At 40.3% G+C, this 19,078-nt stretch overlaps 1 protein-coding gene across 2 annotated transcripts in view; it reads left to right on the forward strand.

The window, feature by feature from the left end:
- The window catches only part of TAFA1 (TAFA chemokine like family member 1), a 512,889-nt gene that overhangs the window by 384,825 nt on the left and 108,986 nt on the right, over nt 1–19,078 (forward strand). For both annotated transcript variants that reach the window (XM_043587898.1, XM_043587899.1), the window contains one exon: nt 5,763–5,903. In XM_043587898.1, the coding sequence (XP_043443833.1) occupies nt 5,763–5,903 (141 nt within the window). The remainder of the gene's footprint in view (nt 1–5,762; nt 5,904–19,078) is intronic.

Below are 19,078 nucleotides of genomic sequence, written 5' to 3' on the forward strand. Positions count from 1 at the left end.
AAGGTTTTAATGCAAATGGAGCACTTGTCAATTCCCAGTCTCTGAGTTCTCCTCCCCTTTTCACAGAAATGTCAGCATGTATGCCCGAGTGGGGCTAGCGAAAGAGCACTGCATATGGGGTCAGAAGATCTGGGCTCTGGTCCACACACGGCCAGATAATAGTTATCTGGGTAGTTAAAACGTGGGCCACTTTTTTAGCTGTTCTTGATCTCAGTTGTGTGGCCTGTAAAATGGGGGTAATCATAACCTCATTGGGCTCTAATAAGCATAAAGGAAATGGAAGATTTATAATGTGTCTATCATGGTGTCAGGAAAATAGTAAGTACTCAAGAAATGGTTAACTCCTATATTCCTATAGTTATCACCTCTATTTATGTGGCTGTGCCATTTGCCTGGTCTAAGTCTGCCTCCTCACTAGAAAATCAGCATAACAATAGTCCTATTTCTATCTGTGAGCTACTTGGCAAGTAAATTGAAATATGCACTTAAATGTTTAAGAAGTAGACAATAAGGGTCCTTGTCCTTGAGGATATTATATTCTGAGTGTCCTTGAGGATATTATATTCTGAGGATATTATATTCTGAGGATATTATATTCTGAGTTATATTATATTGATAGACAATAAGGTAAATAAATAAACTACTTACAGCAATTGAAAGTTAGAAATAGTCTGGAGGTGATGAAGATAAGGACATGGAGCAAAATAAAGGAGATTATGAACGCTTTCTAAGAGAATTATGATTTAAATAGGGTAGTCCAGTGAAACTCTGAATAAAATGACATTTGAGAAAAGATGTGGAGAGAGTAAGGGAAGGCCCAATAAATTTGCTAAAAGAGTGTCCCAGGTGGGGCATAGTTCAACTTGTCAAGAAGATCAGAGGAGCTTCTTAGAGCAGTGCCTCCCTGAGTTTAGAGTAACCCTCAAGAGGGACCACACCTACCATTTGGAGGCAATAGCTTGCAAGACCAGTGTCCCTAGAGCAGAGAGATGGAGGGAAGGATAGGAGCAGATGAGGTCAGAATATAATTCGAGGAGGAAGCGTGAGCTGGATACTTAACCTTGATGAGCTTCCTAAACGTAGCTTCAGACTTCCTTTTGCCAGAACTTCCAAAGAATGACAGCTTGTGACAGGATGCAAAAAAAGCACTTTTGGGGTCCAGCAGGCCCAAATCATGCTTGTGTAATTTGGGACATGTTATTCAACCTCTCCGAGTCTCAGTTTTTCATCTCTAAAATAGGGGCAAAACCTTTTATAGTTGCTGCAAGGTTTGACAGTAATGTGGGTAAAGTGCTGAGGACAGTGCCCAGCATCCATCCAATCAGAATCCAGTCAATGTCAATGAGCACTTAGCTGGTCCAGAACTGTTCCTTTGGCTCATCTACAAGAGTGTTGGGAGAGACTGGCTTTGGGCCTCCAGTGGCCACCTCTCTGTCCACATTATTTAATTCAGGGCAACAATCTGGATGATTTGGCATGTCTGTCACTGCCTTAACTGTAAATCAAATGAGAGTCAAGATCTATCCTAGAAGCTTTTCTATGGCTTGTGCTATTTTTATTCATAAATGTTGCTCTAGTCTTCCATTAAAGCCAAGTGGTGACTTAAACATTGGTGGTATTTTCATAAAGTGTAGAACCAGCTATTACTGAATTGACTAGGGTACTTACAACTGACAAGTACAAGTTAAAGCAACCTAATTGCCCTTATCTGGGTGAAAGAATGTAATGTGTGATTAGCCCTATTGTTTCATTAACTCTCATCCCAATGAAGGGCTTGTGGCGACAGTGAGATACTCTTCCCATGATCCAAGTTCAAACCCCCTTATTTCCTGCTCAGAATTTTGTATTGGCCTTATGTTTCTTCTGCTTTGCTACCTTGCACTTCTCCAATTCCTCCCTAACACAGCAGCCAGGATGGTCAGTCACTCTTGAACAATATCTAGATCCTTTCAGTTCTTGGCTTCAAAATCCCCGTTTGTGCCTTGTTCGAACAGAATCACACTGAATACTCTTTCTGGAGAGGGAAGATCTCCCCAGTTTAATCCAATGTCAGGTCCTTAGTTCATCTACTCTAAAATATTTTTTTAATGCCCCGACCAGCTCCTTAGAGAAATGATTAGTTATAGGACTGGGCAGGAAATATACAAGATGAACCTGAGGCATCTTGTAGAGTCAGAAACTAAGAAAGTGTTCAAAAAAAAAAAGGTGAAGGGCAAGCAACATGGGGAGACAGAACACAGCAACCAACTGAAGGGACTCACAGTGGCCAAAACTGGAGCATTCTGAGCAAGAAAATAATGTAGTGTTGGGTTATAACCCAGTGTGTAAAATAAACATCTTTGAATCCATACTGATATGAATGATTAAGTAAATAGATGAAAAAGAAGAGACAAATCTGTCATGCACAATTCCCAGTAATTTTAGTAGATGCCTCAACCTCACAGAGGTGGAGCCTGACTCTCTACTCCCTAAGTGTGGGCTGTACATAGTGACTTCCTTCCAAAGAGGACAGTATGGAAAGGCAAGGAGGAGAGTGATGTTATCTGGAGGGAATCTGACCAGCACTGCCTTAGCCAGGTGATCAAGGTCAACATCAAGAGTGGTAAGTCATGCTGATAGTATGTGCCCTTTACCTCTGTGGTCTTCCTCCAGAAACACATAACCTCAGTGTAATCATAAAAAAAAAAGAATCAGATAAATCCCATCTGAGAGACATTTTCCAAAATACCTGAGCAACACTTCTCAAAGCTATTGAAGTCCTCAAAAAGGAAGGACTGTCTGAAACTATGATAGAGAACTATCATAACCAAGAGAAGCCTAAGGAGCTATGACAACTGAATGTAATGTGGCATCTTGGAATGCACCCTGGAACAGAAAAGGACATTAGGTAAAAACTAAGAAAATATGAATATAGCATAGACTTTAATTAATAATAATGTATCAGTGTTGGTTCATTAATTGTAACAAATACAGCATACTAATATACGATGTTGGCATTAGCAGAATAGAAATAGGAAATAATAGGGTGTGGCATATGGGAACTGGCAGTATTATCCTAACAAATTTTCTATAAACCTAAGACAATTATATATTAATTAAAACGTGGTTCTAAAAAAAGGCCGTGACCTTTCACATTAGTGAAATGCTTTCCCTTCATCATAGCCTGCTGAAGTTCTCCCTTTCAACTCACAACTTAAGAAGCCTTTCAATAATTTGGCTGAGTGAAATAAGTCAGTCAGAGAAGGACAGGTACCATATGCTTTCACTCATATGTGGATCTTGAGAAACTTAACAGAAGACCATGGGGTAAGGGAAGGGGAAAAAAATAGTTACAAACAGAGAGGGAGGGAGGCAAACCATAAGAGACTCTTAAATACAGAGAACAAACTGAGGGTTGATAGGGGGTTGGGGGAGAGGGGGAAAATGGGTGATGGGCATTAAGGAGGGCACTTGTTGAGATAAGTACTGGATGTTGTATGGAATCGATGAACCATGGGAATCTACCCCAAAAACCAAGAGCACACTTTACACATTGTCTGTTAGCCACTTGGACAACAAATTATCTTTAAAAAATAAAATAAATAAATAAGTAAATATTTTGATACTCCAAAAAAAAAAAAAAAGAAGCTTTTCGAATTCTTCAAAAATAAATGGGTCTCCCCTTTGGCCTATATCCACAGAAATTGCTACTTGCCTTATGGTGTTAGTTTTAGGTAATGAACTTCCCTCTTCATTCATTCAACCAACAATTATAGTGTACCTACAGCGCTTGTTGACAGTAAGGCTAACCTGGGCCCTGGCCAAGCTTTCAAATTGCCTGCGGTCACAGACGTGTGGTTACAGTTGTGTGAGGCAATGCGTAGGGTGCTAAGAGAATGAGCAGTGGCAGCAGTGAGGACGCTTTCTTAAAGGAACTGACCTTTGCATTTAGTTCAGAGAAGAGTTCATGAGTGAACACATTTGAGTTGTGGGTGGAGGGTGGAAGGATAGGAAGTAGGAGGAAGTATTCTAGGACATGCCATCTTTGCACAGTCACTGAGGCAGAAAGGAGGAGGAAATTGCCAAGGAAATATAATACAAATGTGACCAGATATAGTCATAGGTAGCATATACGGACATTCGGCCGTGTGTCAGGCTCAGTGCTCACCCCTCTACGTGTGTTATCTTGGTGTGCACTGATGCAACCCTTTGAGGCAGGTGTTACTATTTTTACCATTTTACAGATGAAGAAACTGAAGCACACAGTAAGAGGCAGAGCTGAGATGCAGACGAAAACTGGCTGGCTCAAAAGCCCGAGCTCTTCCTGACATTGAGAGGAGGTAGAATTAGTTTGACTTGAACCAGAGATTCTTTTGCTTCTTTCCTATTAAACCAGGGTTTATCAACCTGGGCACTCTTGACATTTTGAGAAAGATAGTTCTTTGGTGTGGGATCTACCCTGTGCATTGTGAGTTGTTTAACAGCATCCATGGCCTTCACCTGCTGGATGTCTGTAGCACCTACCCTCCACCAGCGATGACAAATAAAATACCTTCAGACTTTACTAAATATCACTGGTGGAGAGGGCAGATAGCAAAATCACCCCATCCCCAGCCCTGCCTTGAGAATCATTACGTTATTTTGTGGGTTCTCAGGGTAGGATGGGGCCATGTCTTAAGTCTTTCCTGACTTCTGTCTTCCTTCCCTCCTCTCCTTCTCTCCAGTGTTTCCTAAGTGCCCCCTGTGTATGGGCTGAACCCATGTCCCTAACAATTTATCACACAGTGACTTGTATATAGTGGTTGCTTAACAAATACTTGCTGAATTTATGCCAACTGGATCCTAAATGTTACGGGTCCATTCTGGTCAAACAAAAAACATTCTTCGTAACATAAAACTTGATACCGGGGAAGTTAATTTCTGGTTTCTGGGTACTTGGAGTATCTTTAGTGTCCCTGTAGAGCTATCCTACAGGCTGGCAAGACCCACCTGAATGCTCACCAACATTTAGACAGACCCAGCAGTGCACCTGTTAAGAACCTAGTGGAGAGTGACATACATTAGGTTGCCAATAAATGTTGAATGCATGGCTGACCTGTAACAATTAAGTGAAGCCATATGCCTAGCTCTGTAATTTGAGATGCCATTTAAAGCGCATACCTATTTTCTCCAGCAATTCTTTCTATCATTTTTTGGATGAGATCTGGATTTGGGAAATGACTCCCCAACTAGATTTTCTATTCAGCCCCCTTGAGAGTAGGTGGGCATTGGGCGGGAGAGCTAATTTCTGGGCAGTTTTCCTGCCACCGCTGGTTCTGTATCACTGGAGTGTCAGTTGTTTGTCATTAAGCGGGAGCTCAGAGAATTCTAAATGGAAAGATAACATAGGATTGAGCTCCCAAAATATAATGCATTTAAATCAGATAGACTCTTTATTTTGTGTTAGCGCCAGGAATTCCCTGGTTCACAGCTTCTCAGTATATACAGCCGAGAATCGTTGCCTCTTGAGCACTATTCATTGGTGGTCTTTGGTGCATTTGAAGTATAGGGCTGTACTACCTGTCTTCTGCAGGACTGCACGTACCTACTATAGAATCTTGTATACATGTGTGTATCGATGTTACAGAGAGAGGGTGAGAGAGAATCCCACAGTAATTATACTTCCTGGAAACTTTTTCTGTAATTTCTCTTACTCTCCCCAACCCCTCCACGTGTACCCTCACAGGCTTTAATGGCCCCTGATTTATTTCTAATCAGTGTCCCTCTTCTTTCTGTCTTGCCAGAAGGAGGGACATGTGAAGTGATAGCTGCACACAGATGTTGTAATAAGAATCGAATTGAGGAGCGGTCACAAACAGTAAAGTGTTCCTGTCTGCCTGGAAAAGTGGCTGGAACGACAAGAAACAGACCTTCCTGCGTCGATGGTAAGTGGCCAGTTTTACATCTATCCTTAGGTGTTTATGGAGGTGTTCACTGCGCATAATAAATATTTTTTGTTTCATCTACGGTTCAGGATAATGAACAAGGTGCATCCAAAGAGTTAGACGGCTGTACAAATGCCCGTCCTCAGCAGACTTTGAATTCTTGTTTCTCTGGCTGTGGAATTGTCACATAGCTCTTTTTTAATGTTTTCTTAGAGATTAAGGTACAGTAATTTTTCAAGTCAAGAAATTGGAGGGTCCCATTCATTTGGGAGGTGATTTTAGATGAGGTTATACATAATGATGATGGTGACGATAGTACTAAAGATAACAATACCTAACATTTACTCAATGCAAATATAACGAGCATTTACTATATGCCAGGTGCTGCTCTGGGTTTATCACATACATTCGTAAACAAATAGAGATGCTTTGAATGCTTACGATATGCCAAGCAGTGTCTTAAACACTTACCATGCATTATCTTATCTACACCTCCCAACAATCCTATAATAGTTCCCTACTGCTGTGTAACAAATTATCCCCTCAAACTTAGCAGCTTTAAACAGCAAACATTACCTCACAAGTTCTGTGGGTCAGGAATTCAACTGAGCTGTGTGTGACTGGCTCAGGGCATTTCATGTAGTTGCAGTCAAGATCTAAAGGCTTGACTGCTGCTGGAGGAAGGTTTTAAGATGGCTCACTCACAAGACTGTTGGCATGTGGACTCACTTCCTTGCTGTGTGGTCCTCTGCAGAGGAGCTCATTGTCTCACAACATGGCAACTGGCTTCCTCCAGAGTGAGTAATCCAAGAGAACAATATAGAAGCCACAATAACATTCTCTTTCATAATCTGACCTCAGAAGTTACCCTTCATTGTTTCTACAATATCATATTTGTTAGTAAAGTCATCTCCATTCAGTGTGGAAGTGAACTATCAGGACTTGAAGGCCAGAAGACAGGGATCATTGAGACAGATACATTTTTCCTCCCATTTCAGACATTAAGAAACAGAGGCTTAGAAGGGTTATGTAATGTTCCATTGGTCCCATGGCTGACAAGTTGTAGCTTGACTGACTCTTAAGCCTAGAGTAACTAACTGTAATACCAAGTCTTGGCCACCGTCTTTAAAACAACTTTGTATGTCCTAATAGTTGAGCCAAGGCTCACAAGGACCACAAATATCTCTCCCCATCTTTATCTTTCATAATTTTAGAGCCAAGTGTGAGGTGATGTTCAAATTCTTCAGTAAGAAAATCAGGACTCAGAGAAGTGAGTCACCTGCTCAGGGTCACACAACAGCGATTAGACCCTGAATCTCTTGGCTTAGGATCCCTGGTTGTACCTCTAGAATGTAGACAGAGCAGGACACCTTCTAGACTGACTTGTGTTATTTATTTTCATTATTATGTGGTTAGAAAGAGAAACAAACTCAAGCTACACCAAGTAAAGTTGTTTTTTAAGAAAATAGAAGAATTCTGGGGAGCCCAGTTATAGGAAACCTCATGGGATTCAATTCATAAATCCTTCAAGTGGAAGCCATCTTGTTTTCTTTGTTCATGGGACACACATTTTTCTGATCTCTGTTCTCCTCATTTTTCTCCGTGTGAACTGGTTCCCTCTTCCAAGATTTTAGCTTTTGAACCCCCATAGCTTAGGAGCTGGTGTCAAGTTCTTATTTCCACGGTGCCAACTCTGATCTCATGGGGATCACAATACAGCCCAAAAATATTTGACTCAGTTCCTGTGTTTTAAATGTGTTCTCCAAAAAGACAAAACATACCTGGCTCAGCCTGGGTCACGTGTCAACCTTTGCCCAATCAGCCATAGCCAGAGAGCCGTACATGTGGCACGTACAGCTGCCCATCATGTACCAAGCTTTTCTTTTTTCTTTTTTCCAAAGGATGTGGAGAAGCCAAGTTTGGGAATATACTATGATCAGTAAGTTCTCAATTAAGGCATTTTCAGTGGTCATTTGGCACTATTTGGAGACATTTTTTGGCCTAGACATCTGTTGCAATTATGGGGGTACTATTCACATCTGATGGGTAGAAGCCAGAGATGCTGTGAAACATCTTACAGTGCACAGGCCAGCGCCCACAGCAAAGTATTATCAAGCCCCGGACGTCAATGGAGCTGAGGTTGAAAACCTGCACTATGATTATTTATTTCTTGTAGATCGCAGTCAACAGGGCAAGGTACCTCCAGTGCAGGAAAGGCAAGCAGCTAGACTAGAAATGCTGCTTTTCTTACTTGCAGGAGGAAACTCTTGGCCCTTGAAGCCAATAAATATTGTAAAACTGTGATAGTTTCTCACATTGTCTGCCAAAGAAAAAAACATCGAGTCTGTTCGCTATAAATCTCCATTTTGTTTCCAGTTCATTTTTATCTCTAATGATCTAGAAATAGAATTGCCTTCAGGATTTGGATGTAAGACACAAAGAACAATACATTGTTTATGCTGGCAGAGGGGGAAATGGCATCTGGCCCTAAGTTTCTATGAGAAGTTAAAGCACATGATGGTAATATTTTGTCTGTCGGAACAAGTGTGCTTGACTTTGGAAACTCTGAATCCTTTAAGGTGGTAGGTTCAGGCAAGAGGGCTATTAGTCCCTATCTTCCAAGCAAAAGTCTATAAAATATAGAGTATTCTATAGGATCAAGCTGATGATTTATATTTTCTAAAGCATTCCACTCTTCCAAAATCCTTGACTCCGTTGGTGCGTCAGAGTAAAGTCTACATGTTACTCTGGCCAACATTGTTTTTATGGGGGTGCCTGGGTGGCTCAGTTGGTTGAGCTTGGTTTTGACCCAGGTTGTGATCTCATGTTTATGAGATTGAGCCCCATGTCAGGCTCTGCACTGAGCCTGGAGCCTGCTTGGGATTCTCTCTCCCTCTGCCCCTCCCCTGCTCCTACTTACTCTCTCTCTCTCAAGATACATAAGTAGATACTAAAAAATTATTTTTATGGGCCAAATCTCCTCATGCAAATTAAAAATGAAGCATATATATAAACTAATAATCATTCCAGTGTAGTTATTATGATCATGAGCTGTGCCATTAGACAGACATGAGTGGAACTCAGCTACACCAATTACTAATCGAATTACCTTGGGCAAGTCACATACGCTTGTTACTTGTTCCTTAGCTCTGAAATGGAGATGGTAATTGTTTCTACTTCTCTAGTTTGGGATGAGGATTAAGGAAGTCAAGTGTGTTTTGCATAATGTCTGATTCCCATGAAGTGCTTGCAGAATGATGGCATCTGTTTCCTATCTTACTAATAAGTGTGGGTAATACTTGGAAGAACACATTGCTTCACAAAGTTGTGCTTCATTGTAATCAAACACGGTAGCATTTTAGTGCCAACCTTTTCCTAAAACTGCTTCTCACTGATGATCCTGGCGATCACTAATGCTGGTAAGTCATCTTCAGGAATTCAAGTTTATTATAGGAATTCTGAAAACTACAGAAATAATCCGTACCTTAAAATCACACAGGATATTATTGCTCAGAGATTATCATTACTTTGTAAGAAAACATGTATATGTCCCCTTTGGCTTAACCCATTACTAAACATAAACTCACGTGGTAGGTATTTTATTGAACTAAAATGTTACAGTGCTTTTTATCAACAGCTTGTTTCCTTTAACATGAGGTGAACGTTTCCCAATTTAAAACATATTCTTCAAAAACATTATTGTTAATAACTACATGGGGCTTCGGAGGTGGATATAAATGATTGATCTATTTCCTCCACTTTGGCGTATTTACAATGTTTGGCACACTTCTCTAAGTCTAAAAATGGATGGAAACCAGCTTCTCCCCATAACAGTAGTTGACAACCCATACACCATATTTGTCCTGAATATATTCTGTTGTACATAGTGCATTTCCCATGTAAGCGTTCCAATTGCTGTTATTTACTTTCCTCTGAAATTACAGGTCACTTGCCTTCCATAGCATTTTCAAAACCCGACAAACAGCTATGATTTTAAAATAAGCCTATATTGTATTATTCAAAATCGGAGACCAGATGATTTAAAATGGGACATACATTTGCAGCATAATCTTAGCAACTTATTCAAAAGTAGAATATAGGATATTGGGAAACATTTTTAAATAGTGGCCTTTGAGTTTAAAAAGTATATTCTATCACCTAATAAGTGAAAATACCAAAAGAAACTCTCAACACTAACATTCACTCAATTTTGTGATATGTATAAAGACTTTTTAAAGTGTTATGCTCTTGGATTTGTGCCTAGCACTTTTCTGACCAAATGTTAAAGCATTACACTCTGATTCACACCCTCTTGTGTCTTGTTAAGTATTCTCTAACCCGAAAGGAAGGCACCTTCCTCACTATCATTGTTAACAATAATAAAAATAAGGGCGGGGCACCTGGGTGGCTCAGTCGGTTAAGCATGTGACTCTTGATTTCAGCTCAGGTCATGATCTCAAGGTGGTGAGTTTGAGCCCCTCTTGAGTTCCTTGCTGGGCATGGAGGTTGTTTGGGATTCTCTCTCTCTCTCTCTCTCTCTCTCTCTCTCTCTCTCTCTCAAAAGAAATAAACATTTAAAAAATGAATGGCTAATATGTTCCTGAAGGCTCACCATGTTTGTCTGATTCAAGTCTTTCAAGTCTCTGTATTCATTTAACTCTAACCCCAACTTCTGAAGGTGTCTCCTTCTCTTACTTCCCTTTTGCCTGTCAGAAAATTGAAGCACAGAGATTTTGTGACTTGCTAACCATCACGCAGCCAATAGTGGCAGAGCCAGAAATCCATCCCCGGCTGTCTGACTCCAGGGCCCTATTTACCAAGTGTGGGCAAACAAGGATGTAACATAAACACACGTTCCCTTCCAAAGCCTTTCTTGCGAGATACCAAAATCTCTAGGTGAGAAGAGGGGGGAAGCCCAACTATGTGCAGACTTTCAGAAACATCCAGTCCTTTGGACCATACCTGCCCCTTCCCTTTCTGTGTCAGAGAGGATTGATTAATTGCCCTTTCTAAGGTTGTAGTCCTTGAGCAATTAGAAGCATTTTTATAAATAATGATTTCTGTTCTATGGAATGATTGAAGTGTCATGGAGATGGGGAAGGGGCGTAAAGTAACTATTTTATGGGGAATTTTTCATGTGGTTTTCTCTCTTTAGGATTTTATTCTCATGCACTGTAAATGTGAAAAAAATCAAGTACTAGTTTGTAGAGAAGGGTTTTTAATTCTCTGTAGATTTTGGCATCAATCTTATTAAGAAGAGTCTACATGATAAGTTCATAGGCCTTTCCTTTTCATTCAGTGTGAATTCTGACCATTTCTATGACTGATTGCTGCAAACATTGTCTGCTATTGTCGTCTTTTTATACTGGATACCGGCCAGAAGCGACTAGCTTGCATCACAGAACTTCCTAACTTTGACAGCTATGGAAATCCCAGATTTTTTGTTTGTAACTAAGATTTGTGTACAGTTAATGTAATGGAAAAGTAATCATATTCCTGTCTATTTCTGTGAAGACAAAAGCCCACAATATAAGATGACATTTTACTGCTGGCTCATCATACATAACCTTTAAGATAAGAGCAAGCAAGAAAGAAAGATACACAAATATTCAGACCCAGAAAAACAGATAGACTTACAGGGAAGGAGACGGACAGTGAGAGAGGACATACAAAGAGGGACGAGGAAAGGGGGAGTCAGAGAAAAAGAGGTGTAAAAGAGATATGAGACCATGAGTGCTTAGAAGGTATATTAAACATCTACCTATGAAATAGCTTTATTCATTTGTCCAAACAATTGTTTGTATTCACTCTCACAGTTATGACTAATTTTAACAAAATGAAATCTGCTTGGTAGATTGAGACTTTGAATGTTTTTTTCAAGTTGCATGATAAGAGATTCTAGAACCAGAGTATCTGTAAAAATAGCTTCTGGAGATTGCTTCTTTAGAAAAAACATGATAAAATTTCTTGACCACATACCAACACATTCCCTAGAGGCAGCCACGGTCGAGAAAAAGGTCTGATAACTGAAGGAAATTTGAAATTCAGCAATAGTTTTCTGTAGAATGTTATGAAATATATATGAGAAATACTGCATATAACAACCCCTTCATAGCCATTCAAAATACGATAGCATATTAAAGGCTCTGAGAAGTTCTGTAGACAAGAAACTTGTTCAACTTTGACCCATTATGTCCCAAACTTCCTTGACTAGAGAACCTTTTTCTATTCAACACTTATTCATATCCTGTAGACCCGATGTTCCATGAAACAGACTTTGGGCCATGCTGGTGTGGACGTTATGGACTATGTTTTTGTTTTTGTTTCCAGGAATTCCTCTTAGGTCTTTTGAGACTGACTAATAATTCCTATGCCAGCAGCTCAGTGTTTTTCCTAAGACTGGCTAACCAAGCATCGCACAACGGGTCTTGGTGGTATGTGATTTATAATATCTCTGTGACATGTCGGGCTCAGCTGCAGTTTGGAAATCATCTAGGGACCTTCCAGAGCAAACATTGTATGAAAAAGCTTAAGCCCTTATTTTTATTCACAAATATTAACCGTTTTCGAGAACAAGGGAAGATGACCTATTTTGGTTCCGCCATTTGTTACTTGTCCACACAATGAAATACGAAGATAATGAATTGCTGTGGTGGATCGGGATGGCACAGCAACAGTCTGTGGTCCCTTCATTACTGTCTCTGTTCGAAGCCTGCTTTGTTCTTTCAAGGCAGACTCCAGCTTGTTTAATAGATGCGACGGTGAGCTCAGTTGGCTTCATCAAGAGGCATTTCTGAAGGGAGATCCCACTGTTATTGAAGAGGGTCTACTAAAGGATCATTAGTAAAATTGTGGCACATCTAGGTATAATTTCTGAATTACATACAAATTTGCTTTTGCTCCCCTACTTGGCACCTAGTCCTGCCCAGGTACGTGAGGGATCCAAGCCTCCATTAGCAAGAGGAAGGAGAGAAAGGATATAGAGGAACTGACAAAGCTTTTTGTACCGTCTGATAAAAGGTCTGTCCCTGCGTTTGTTCCTTTGCATAATAAAGACAACAGAAATTCAGCTTTCAGGTTTTCCCATGCTTCCTTTTTTTTTTTTTTTTTTTAATGTTTATTTGTGAGAGAGAGAGAGAAAGAGAGCGCGACACAGTGTGAGCCGGGGAGGGACAGAGAGAGAGAGGAAGACACAGAATGGGAAGCAGGCTCCAGGCTCTGAGCTGTCAGCACAGCGCCCGATGATGTGGGGTTCAAATCCACAAACGGGAAGGTCATGACTTGAGCCCAAGTCAGGTGTTTAGACGGAGCCACCCAGGCATCCCAGATTTTCCCATGCTTCTAAAACTAAGAGTGGATGTCATTTTTTTTTTAAGCAGCAGTTGCCAAATGGTAGCCCACTGGCAGAAATTACCCTCAGACCTATTCCACAGGTTGGCAGAGTGATGGGGAAACCTGACTGCGTGCCTTTCAAAGGGACACTCCAGTTTTTCCTGTGCCTCTCCACTTTCTATTACACACCTGGCTGTGGCCCTCTGATGTGACCTGCCTGATCCCCGACGATAGGGGAATCCATGCTTCCTGCTGAGAGTCATTTCCCTGCTATTCTCATTAATAAAAAAATTAGTTTTCTGGGGAAAAAAACCTGCTCTTTGATATCAAAGTAATATACATAACTTGGCATAAATAGAAGTGTACATACACAAAAACAGCAGAGAAAGGAAGAGTAAATCCCCTTCTCCCCTTTCCCACTGAACTCTCACATCTTAATTGCCAGAAGCATCCACTATTACTAGCTTTCTGTGCATCCTTAGAGAATATATCCATGCCCCCGCAGGCCTGTGGATAACACATACATACAACCCGATAAATCAGAATGGTGCTATATAACTGAAACATTGGTCTGAATCTGTATTTTTTTTAGCATAAGAAAATATCTTCCAATAGTTGTCTTTCAGTGAAAGAATGGGCGGTACACATGGAAAAGATGTTCAGCATCACTCAGTTGAAGAAATGTAAATTAAACTCTGAAATGTAATGTTTCATCAATCAAATAGGCAGAGATAAAAAGTTTGGTAATACCCAGTATTAAGGAAGGAGAGAAAAATTACTTATAAATCATACTCAGTGATAAACAGCTTACAGACTCAATTAGTTAGCCACTTTTCTTTATTTCTTTCACCAGAAGAGAAGAAGATAAATAGGAAATTTGGTAATGAGACTGGATGTTTGGGGAACATAATATGAACTACATGCGTTTTAACTGCTCACAGTGACTTTATTTAGCAAGAGTTCATGTGTACATCATGCCCTGCATTTCTTCAATAAGGTCAGGTTCATCCATTTGGATATCATCTAAGACATCTTCTAAGGATTTTGATTTCATTTCCATGGGAAAACCATATACGAAAGTATATTTAGTGCATACACCTGGACGTAAATGTAGGAAGTCCATTGTAAAGTCCATTAATGTAGCCACTTGGGAGATACAAAATTCTCTGCACAAGTATTTGTAGTGGTGTGCATGTCGTGTGTGTGTGTGTGTGTGTGTGTGTGTGTGTGTGTGATCATGGTACAACACCAAATTCTTGTCCCTTACTTAGTTGAAATGTACTTCCTTATACAGAATTCCAAACCCATTACGACAATTTCCTAGAGGTAGCTCCAAAGTCATTCGTTTCCATTTATCTCCAAAAAGCTTAGATGTTTTCAAATACCTGTTCTTGTCTGATATGAGAGCACTTTTAATCAATTCTTATTTCTTTCAAAAAAGGGGAAAAATGTTGTTCTAAATCTAAGGAGTCAGCTCCTCATCCCTCTCCAGCTGGGCCTCAGCCCAGATAAGGCAAGATTTCAGGGTCCTGTGTTATTAATGTGCTGTCCATATGAATAACGAGCGAGCCTTCTGAATTATTTCACACTTCTAGGAAAATCTATAGCCCTGTCCTTCCGCAACAATGCTGGAAGCCGCTCAGGATGTTGGTACATTTCTTTGTGGAGTGTTCCGATATCTTCATCTAAGAATGTGGTAAAACTTATGTCCCCTTCTGAAGCCTGTGCAGAAATTTATGCAGATGAATAATATTTTGAAAAATTAATGATGTATTCCTCAATACACCCAAGCTAGTGGAATTTTTGAGGGCCTACTTCAAACCCAAACAACAAAACATGAATCACCCACTAACCAGAGAATAGAGGCCCAAATATTTGGTGTTTAAGTTCAAAAGCCATTCCGAGATTCCGATATACAATGGAAGAGTTCATTTATTCCTCCCCCCAAGGTAATATGATGGGTCAGCTCAGGGAGGGAGAAAGAAAGGAACACTTGAGGAGGAAAAATGTGGTCCACTGGAGTAAAGGTTGCCTACCACTACCACCAGAGACGTATAGACTCACCTATCCAACCACCAGCCAAGAGAGCACTGTACATGATAACTCAACACACTGTCTTCATATCCTTTTGGTTGCCTTCCTGGGAAGACCATCCACAAATGGCAGCTAGCCTGTTGCATCCTGACTCTCCAACAGCAGTCATAACCACCGGAGTCTTAGCCTTCCATACTGCATAGGTGACCTCCAGGATGCTTATGAATTCCCAGAAGTGAAAGGAGGAACCTAGGCTCCTTAATAGGTAGAGTGGACATAGAAAAGAAATTTCATGCACCCACTACCTAAGACTAGATTTCTCACCGAGCTAAGACATTGGTGGAACACTCTTACCTTCCCCCAACCTACGTACTTCACGTATAATCCCTAATATTATTTGGTACTTTCATCACTGTATCTTTTTCTTTTCATTTTATTTTTTAAGTCATCTCTACTCCCAGTCTGGGGCTTAAACTCACAACCCTGAGATCAAGAGTCGCACACTCCACCAAGTGAGCTAGTCAGGCACCTCCCAAGATTGCATTATTTAAACAATTCAATGGAAAATTCAATGGACTTAAATTCAGTTCCAGCTAATATTGCTTAGGCTGGTAAAGTGATTGCGTGGTTAACCAGCCACTCCTTCAAAGGAAGGTCCCATTTTTTCAGATTTAGAAGGGCCTGCATGCGCCTCCTCGGAAGGTCTCATTCATCATCTCCTTTGGTGCCTACACACCAGATTTGCTTTCTGCTGGGCACCTGTTCTCATCAACACTCTTCAGAGTGCAGGAAACCTAAACACTCTCAGTAGTGGCTCAAGTGAGAAGCCAAGTTATTGTGAGACTCTCCAGGAGTCCAAGCGCAGAGATTATTCCATAGCGAGACTCAAGGAAGCTAACACAGAACCAGGACACGTGTTCTTCTCATAGTTCTGACTCACACGTGATGTCACCTTTCGTCTGGGGACCCTTCTGGATATTGGCCTTCTTCTCTTTTCTCTGTGGATGAGGGAGGTTAAGTCTGTCCATGTTAGCTGGAAACAGTCCTGTCAACTGTCTGGTCACTAGTTATAGTACTAGTTTAAAACTGCTAGTTATACTGGCTGAAAAGCATCGAGTCCTCCTCTGTGCCAGCGCCTGTGTACTACATGTGCAGCCATACCTTACTTTATTGAATGCCACGGATACTCCATTTTTTACGAATTGAAGGTTTGTGGCAACAGCAACATTTCTCCAACAGCATTTGCTCACTTCGTGTCTTTGCATCACGTTTTTTGGTAATTCTTGCAGTATTTCAAACATTTTCATTATTATTACATTTGATGTGATGCTCCGTGATCTTCGATGTTACCAATGCTGTTGTTTTGGGGGGCAGCATGAACCACACCTGTTAGATGGTGAACTTAATAAAAGTGTGTGTTCTGACTGCTCCACAGACCAACTCTGCTCTCCCATCTCTCTCCCTCTCCTTGGACCTCCCTGTTACCTAAAATGCAACAATATTGAAATGGGACCAATTAATAATCCTACAATGATCCTTAAGTTTTCATGTGGAAAAAAAAGAGTCACATCTCTCACTTTAAATCAAAAGATAGAAATAATTAGGCTTAGTGAGACATGTCAAAAGATGTGTCAAAAGCCAAGATAGGCAGAAAGCCAGGCCTCTTGCATGAAACAGTTAGTCAAAATGTGAATGCAAAGGAAAAGTTCCTGAAGGAAATTAAAAGTGCTACTCCAGTGAACATATGGGTGATAAAAAAGGGAGACAGCCTTATTGATGATATGGAGAAAGTTTGAGTGGTGTGGATAGAAGATCCAACCAGCCACAACATTCCCTTAAGCCAAAGCATAATCCATAGCAAGGCCCTACCTAACTCTCCTCAATTCTGTAAAGGCTGAGAGAGGTGGGGAAACTTCAGACGAAAAATAGGAAGCAGAGGTTGGCTCATGAAGTTTAAGGAAAGAAGCCACCTCCATAACATAAAAATGCCAAGGTGAAGCAAGAAATGCTGATGTAGAAGCTACAGCAAGTTCTCCAGAAGTTCTAGCTAAGATAACCAGTGAACGTGGCTACACTACACAACACGTTTTAAATGTAGATGAAACAGCCTTCTATTAAAAGAAGATGCTGTCTGGGATTCCCATAGCTTGAGAGTAGAAGTCAATACCTGCAGGCTGACACAGTCCTTAGGGGCTAATGCAGCTGGCGACTTTAAATTGAAGCCAGTGTTTGTTTACCATTTCAAAAATCCCATAGGGCCCTTAAGAATTATGCTAAGTCTCTCTACGATCCAGTAATTACACAACTGGGTATTTATGCCAAGAAAACAAAAGCACCGATTTGAAAGGATGGATATGCACCCCTATGTTTATTGCAGCATTATTTACAATTGCCAAATTATGGGAGCAGACTAAGTGTCCATAGATAGATGAATGGATAAATAATATATAGATACATAGATATAGATATAGGTGATATAGATGTAGATGATACAGATATAGATATAGATGAATGGAATATTATTCAGCCATAAAAAAGAATAAAATCTTGCCATTGGCAATGACATGAATGGAACTAGAGAGTTTAATGCTAAGTGAAATAAATCAGAGGAAGACAAATACCATTTGATTTCACTCATATGTGGAATTTAAGAAACAAAACAAATGGGGGAACAAATGAGATAAATCAAGAAATAGACTCACAGACTCTTAACTATAGAGAACAAAATGATGGCCACCAAAAGGGAGGTGGGTGAGAGATGGGTGAAATAGGTGAAAGAGATTAAGAACACACTTATCATGATGAATAGTGAATAATGTATAGAATTGTTGAATCACTATATTGTACACCTGAAACTAATATAACACTGTATGCTAACTGTACTGGAATTAAAATTAAAAAGTTAGAAAAAAAAAGAATTATGCCAAATCTACTCTCCCTTTGCTCTAGAAATGGAACAGCAAAGCTTGGATATTAGTACATCTGTTCATCACATAGTTTGACTATTTGAGGCTCACTGTTGAGACCTGCTCATAATGAAAGTTTTTTTTTTTTTTTCAAAATACTGCTCACCTGATCATCCAAGCTGTGATGGTAATGTAAAATGAGATTAATGTTGTTTTTGTACCTGCTAACACAGTATCCATTCTTCAGACCATGGGTCAAGGAGTAATTTTGACTTTCCAATCTTATCATTTAAGAAATATATTTTGTAAGGTCATAACTGTCATGGATAGCGATTCCTGTGATGGATCTGGGCAAAGTAAATTGAAAACCTTCTGGAAATGATTTACCATTTTAAATGCTATTCAGAACATTTGTGATTCAGGGCACCTGTGTGGCTTAGTTGATTAAGAGTCAGGCCCTTTTTTTAATTTTCTTTAATGTTTAGTTATTCATTTTGAGAGAGAGAGAGAGAAAGTGTGAGTGAGGAAGGGACAGAGAAAGAGAGAAGATCCCAAGCAGGCTCAACACTCAGTACAGAGCCCAATGTGGGGCTAGATCCCACAACTGTGAGACCATGACTTGAGCCAAAATCAAGAGTCAGATGCTTAACTGACTGAGTCACTCAGGTACCCCTAAGCATGCAACTCTTGATTTTGGCTCAGGTCATGATCTCATAGTTCGTGAACTCAAGCCCAATACTGGTCTCTGCACTGACACTGGGTAGCCTACTTAGGATTCTTTCTCTCTCTCCCATTCTCTCTCTGCTCACCCCTTCTCTCTCTTAAAATAAATAAATATATTTTTTAAAAAGAACATTTGGGGTGCCTGGGTGGCTCAGTCGGTTGAGCGTCCGACTTCAGCTC

The sequence above is a fragment of the Prionailurus bengalensis genome, chromosome A2 (genome assembly GCF_016509475.1).
Source record: "Prionailurus bengalensis isolate Pbe53 chromosome A2, Fcat_Pben_1.1_paternal_pri, whole genome shotgun sequence".
Classification (NCBI taxonomy): Eukaryota; Metazoa; Chordata; class Mammalia; order Carnivora; family Felidae; genus Prionailurus; species Prionailurus bengalensis.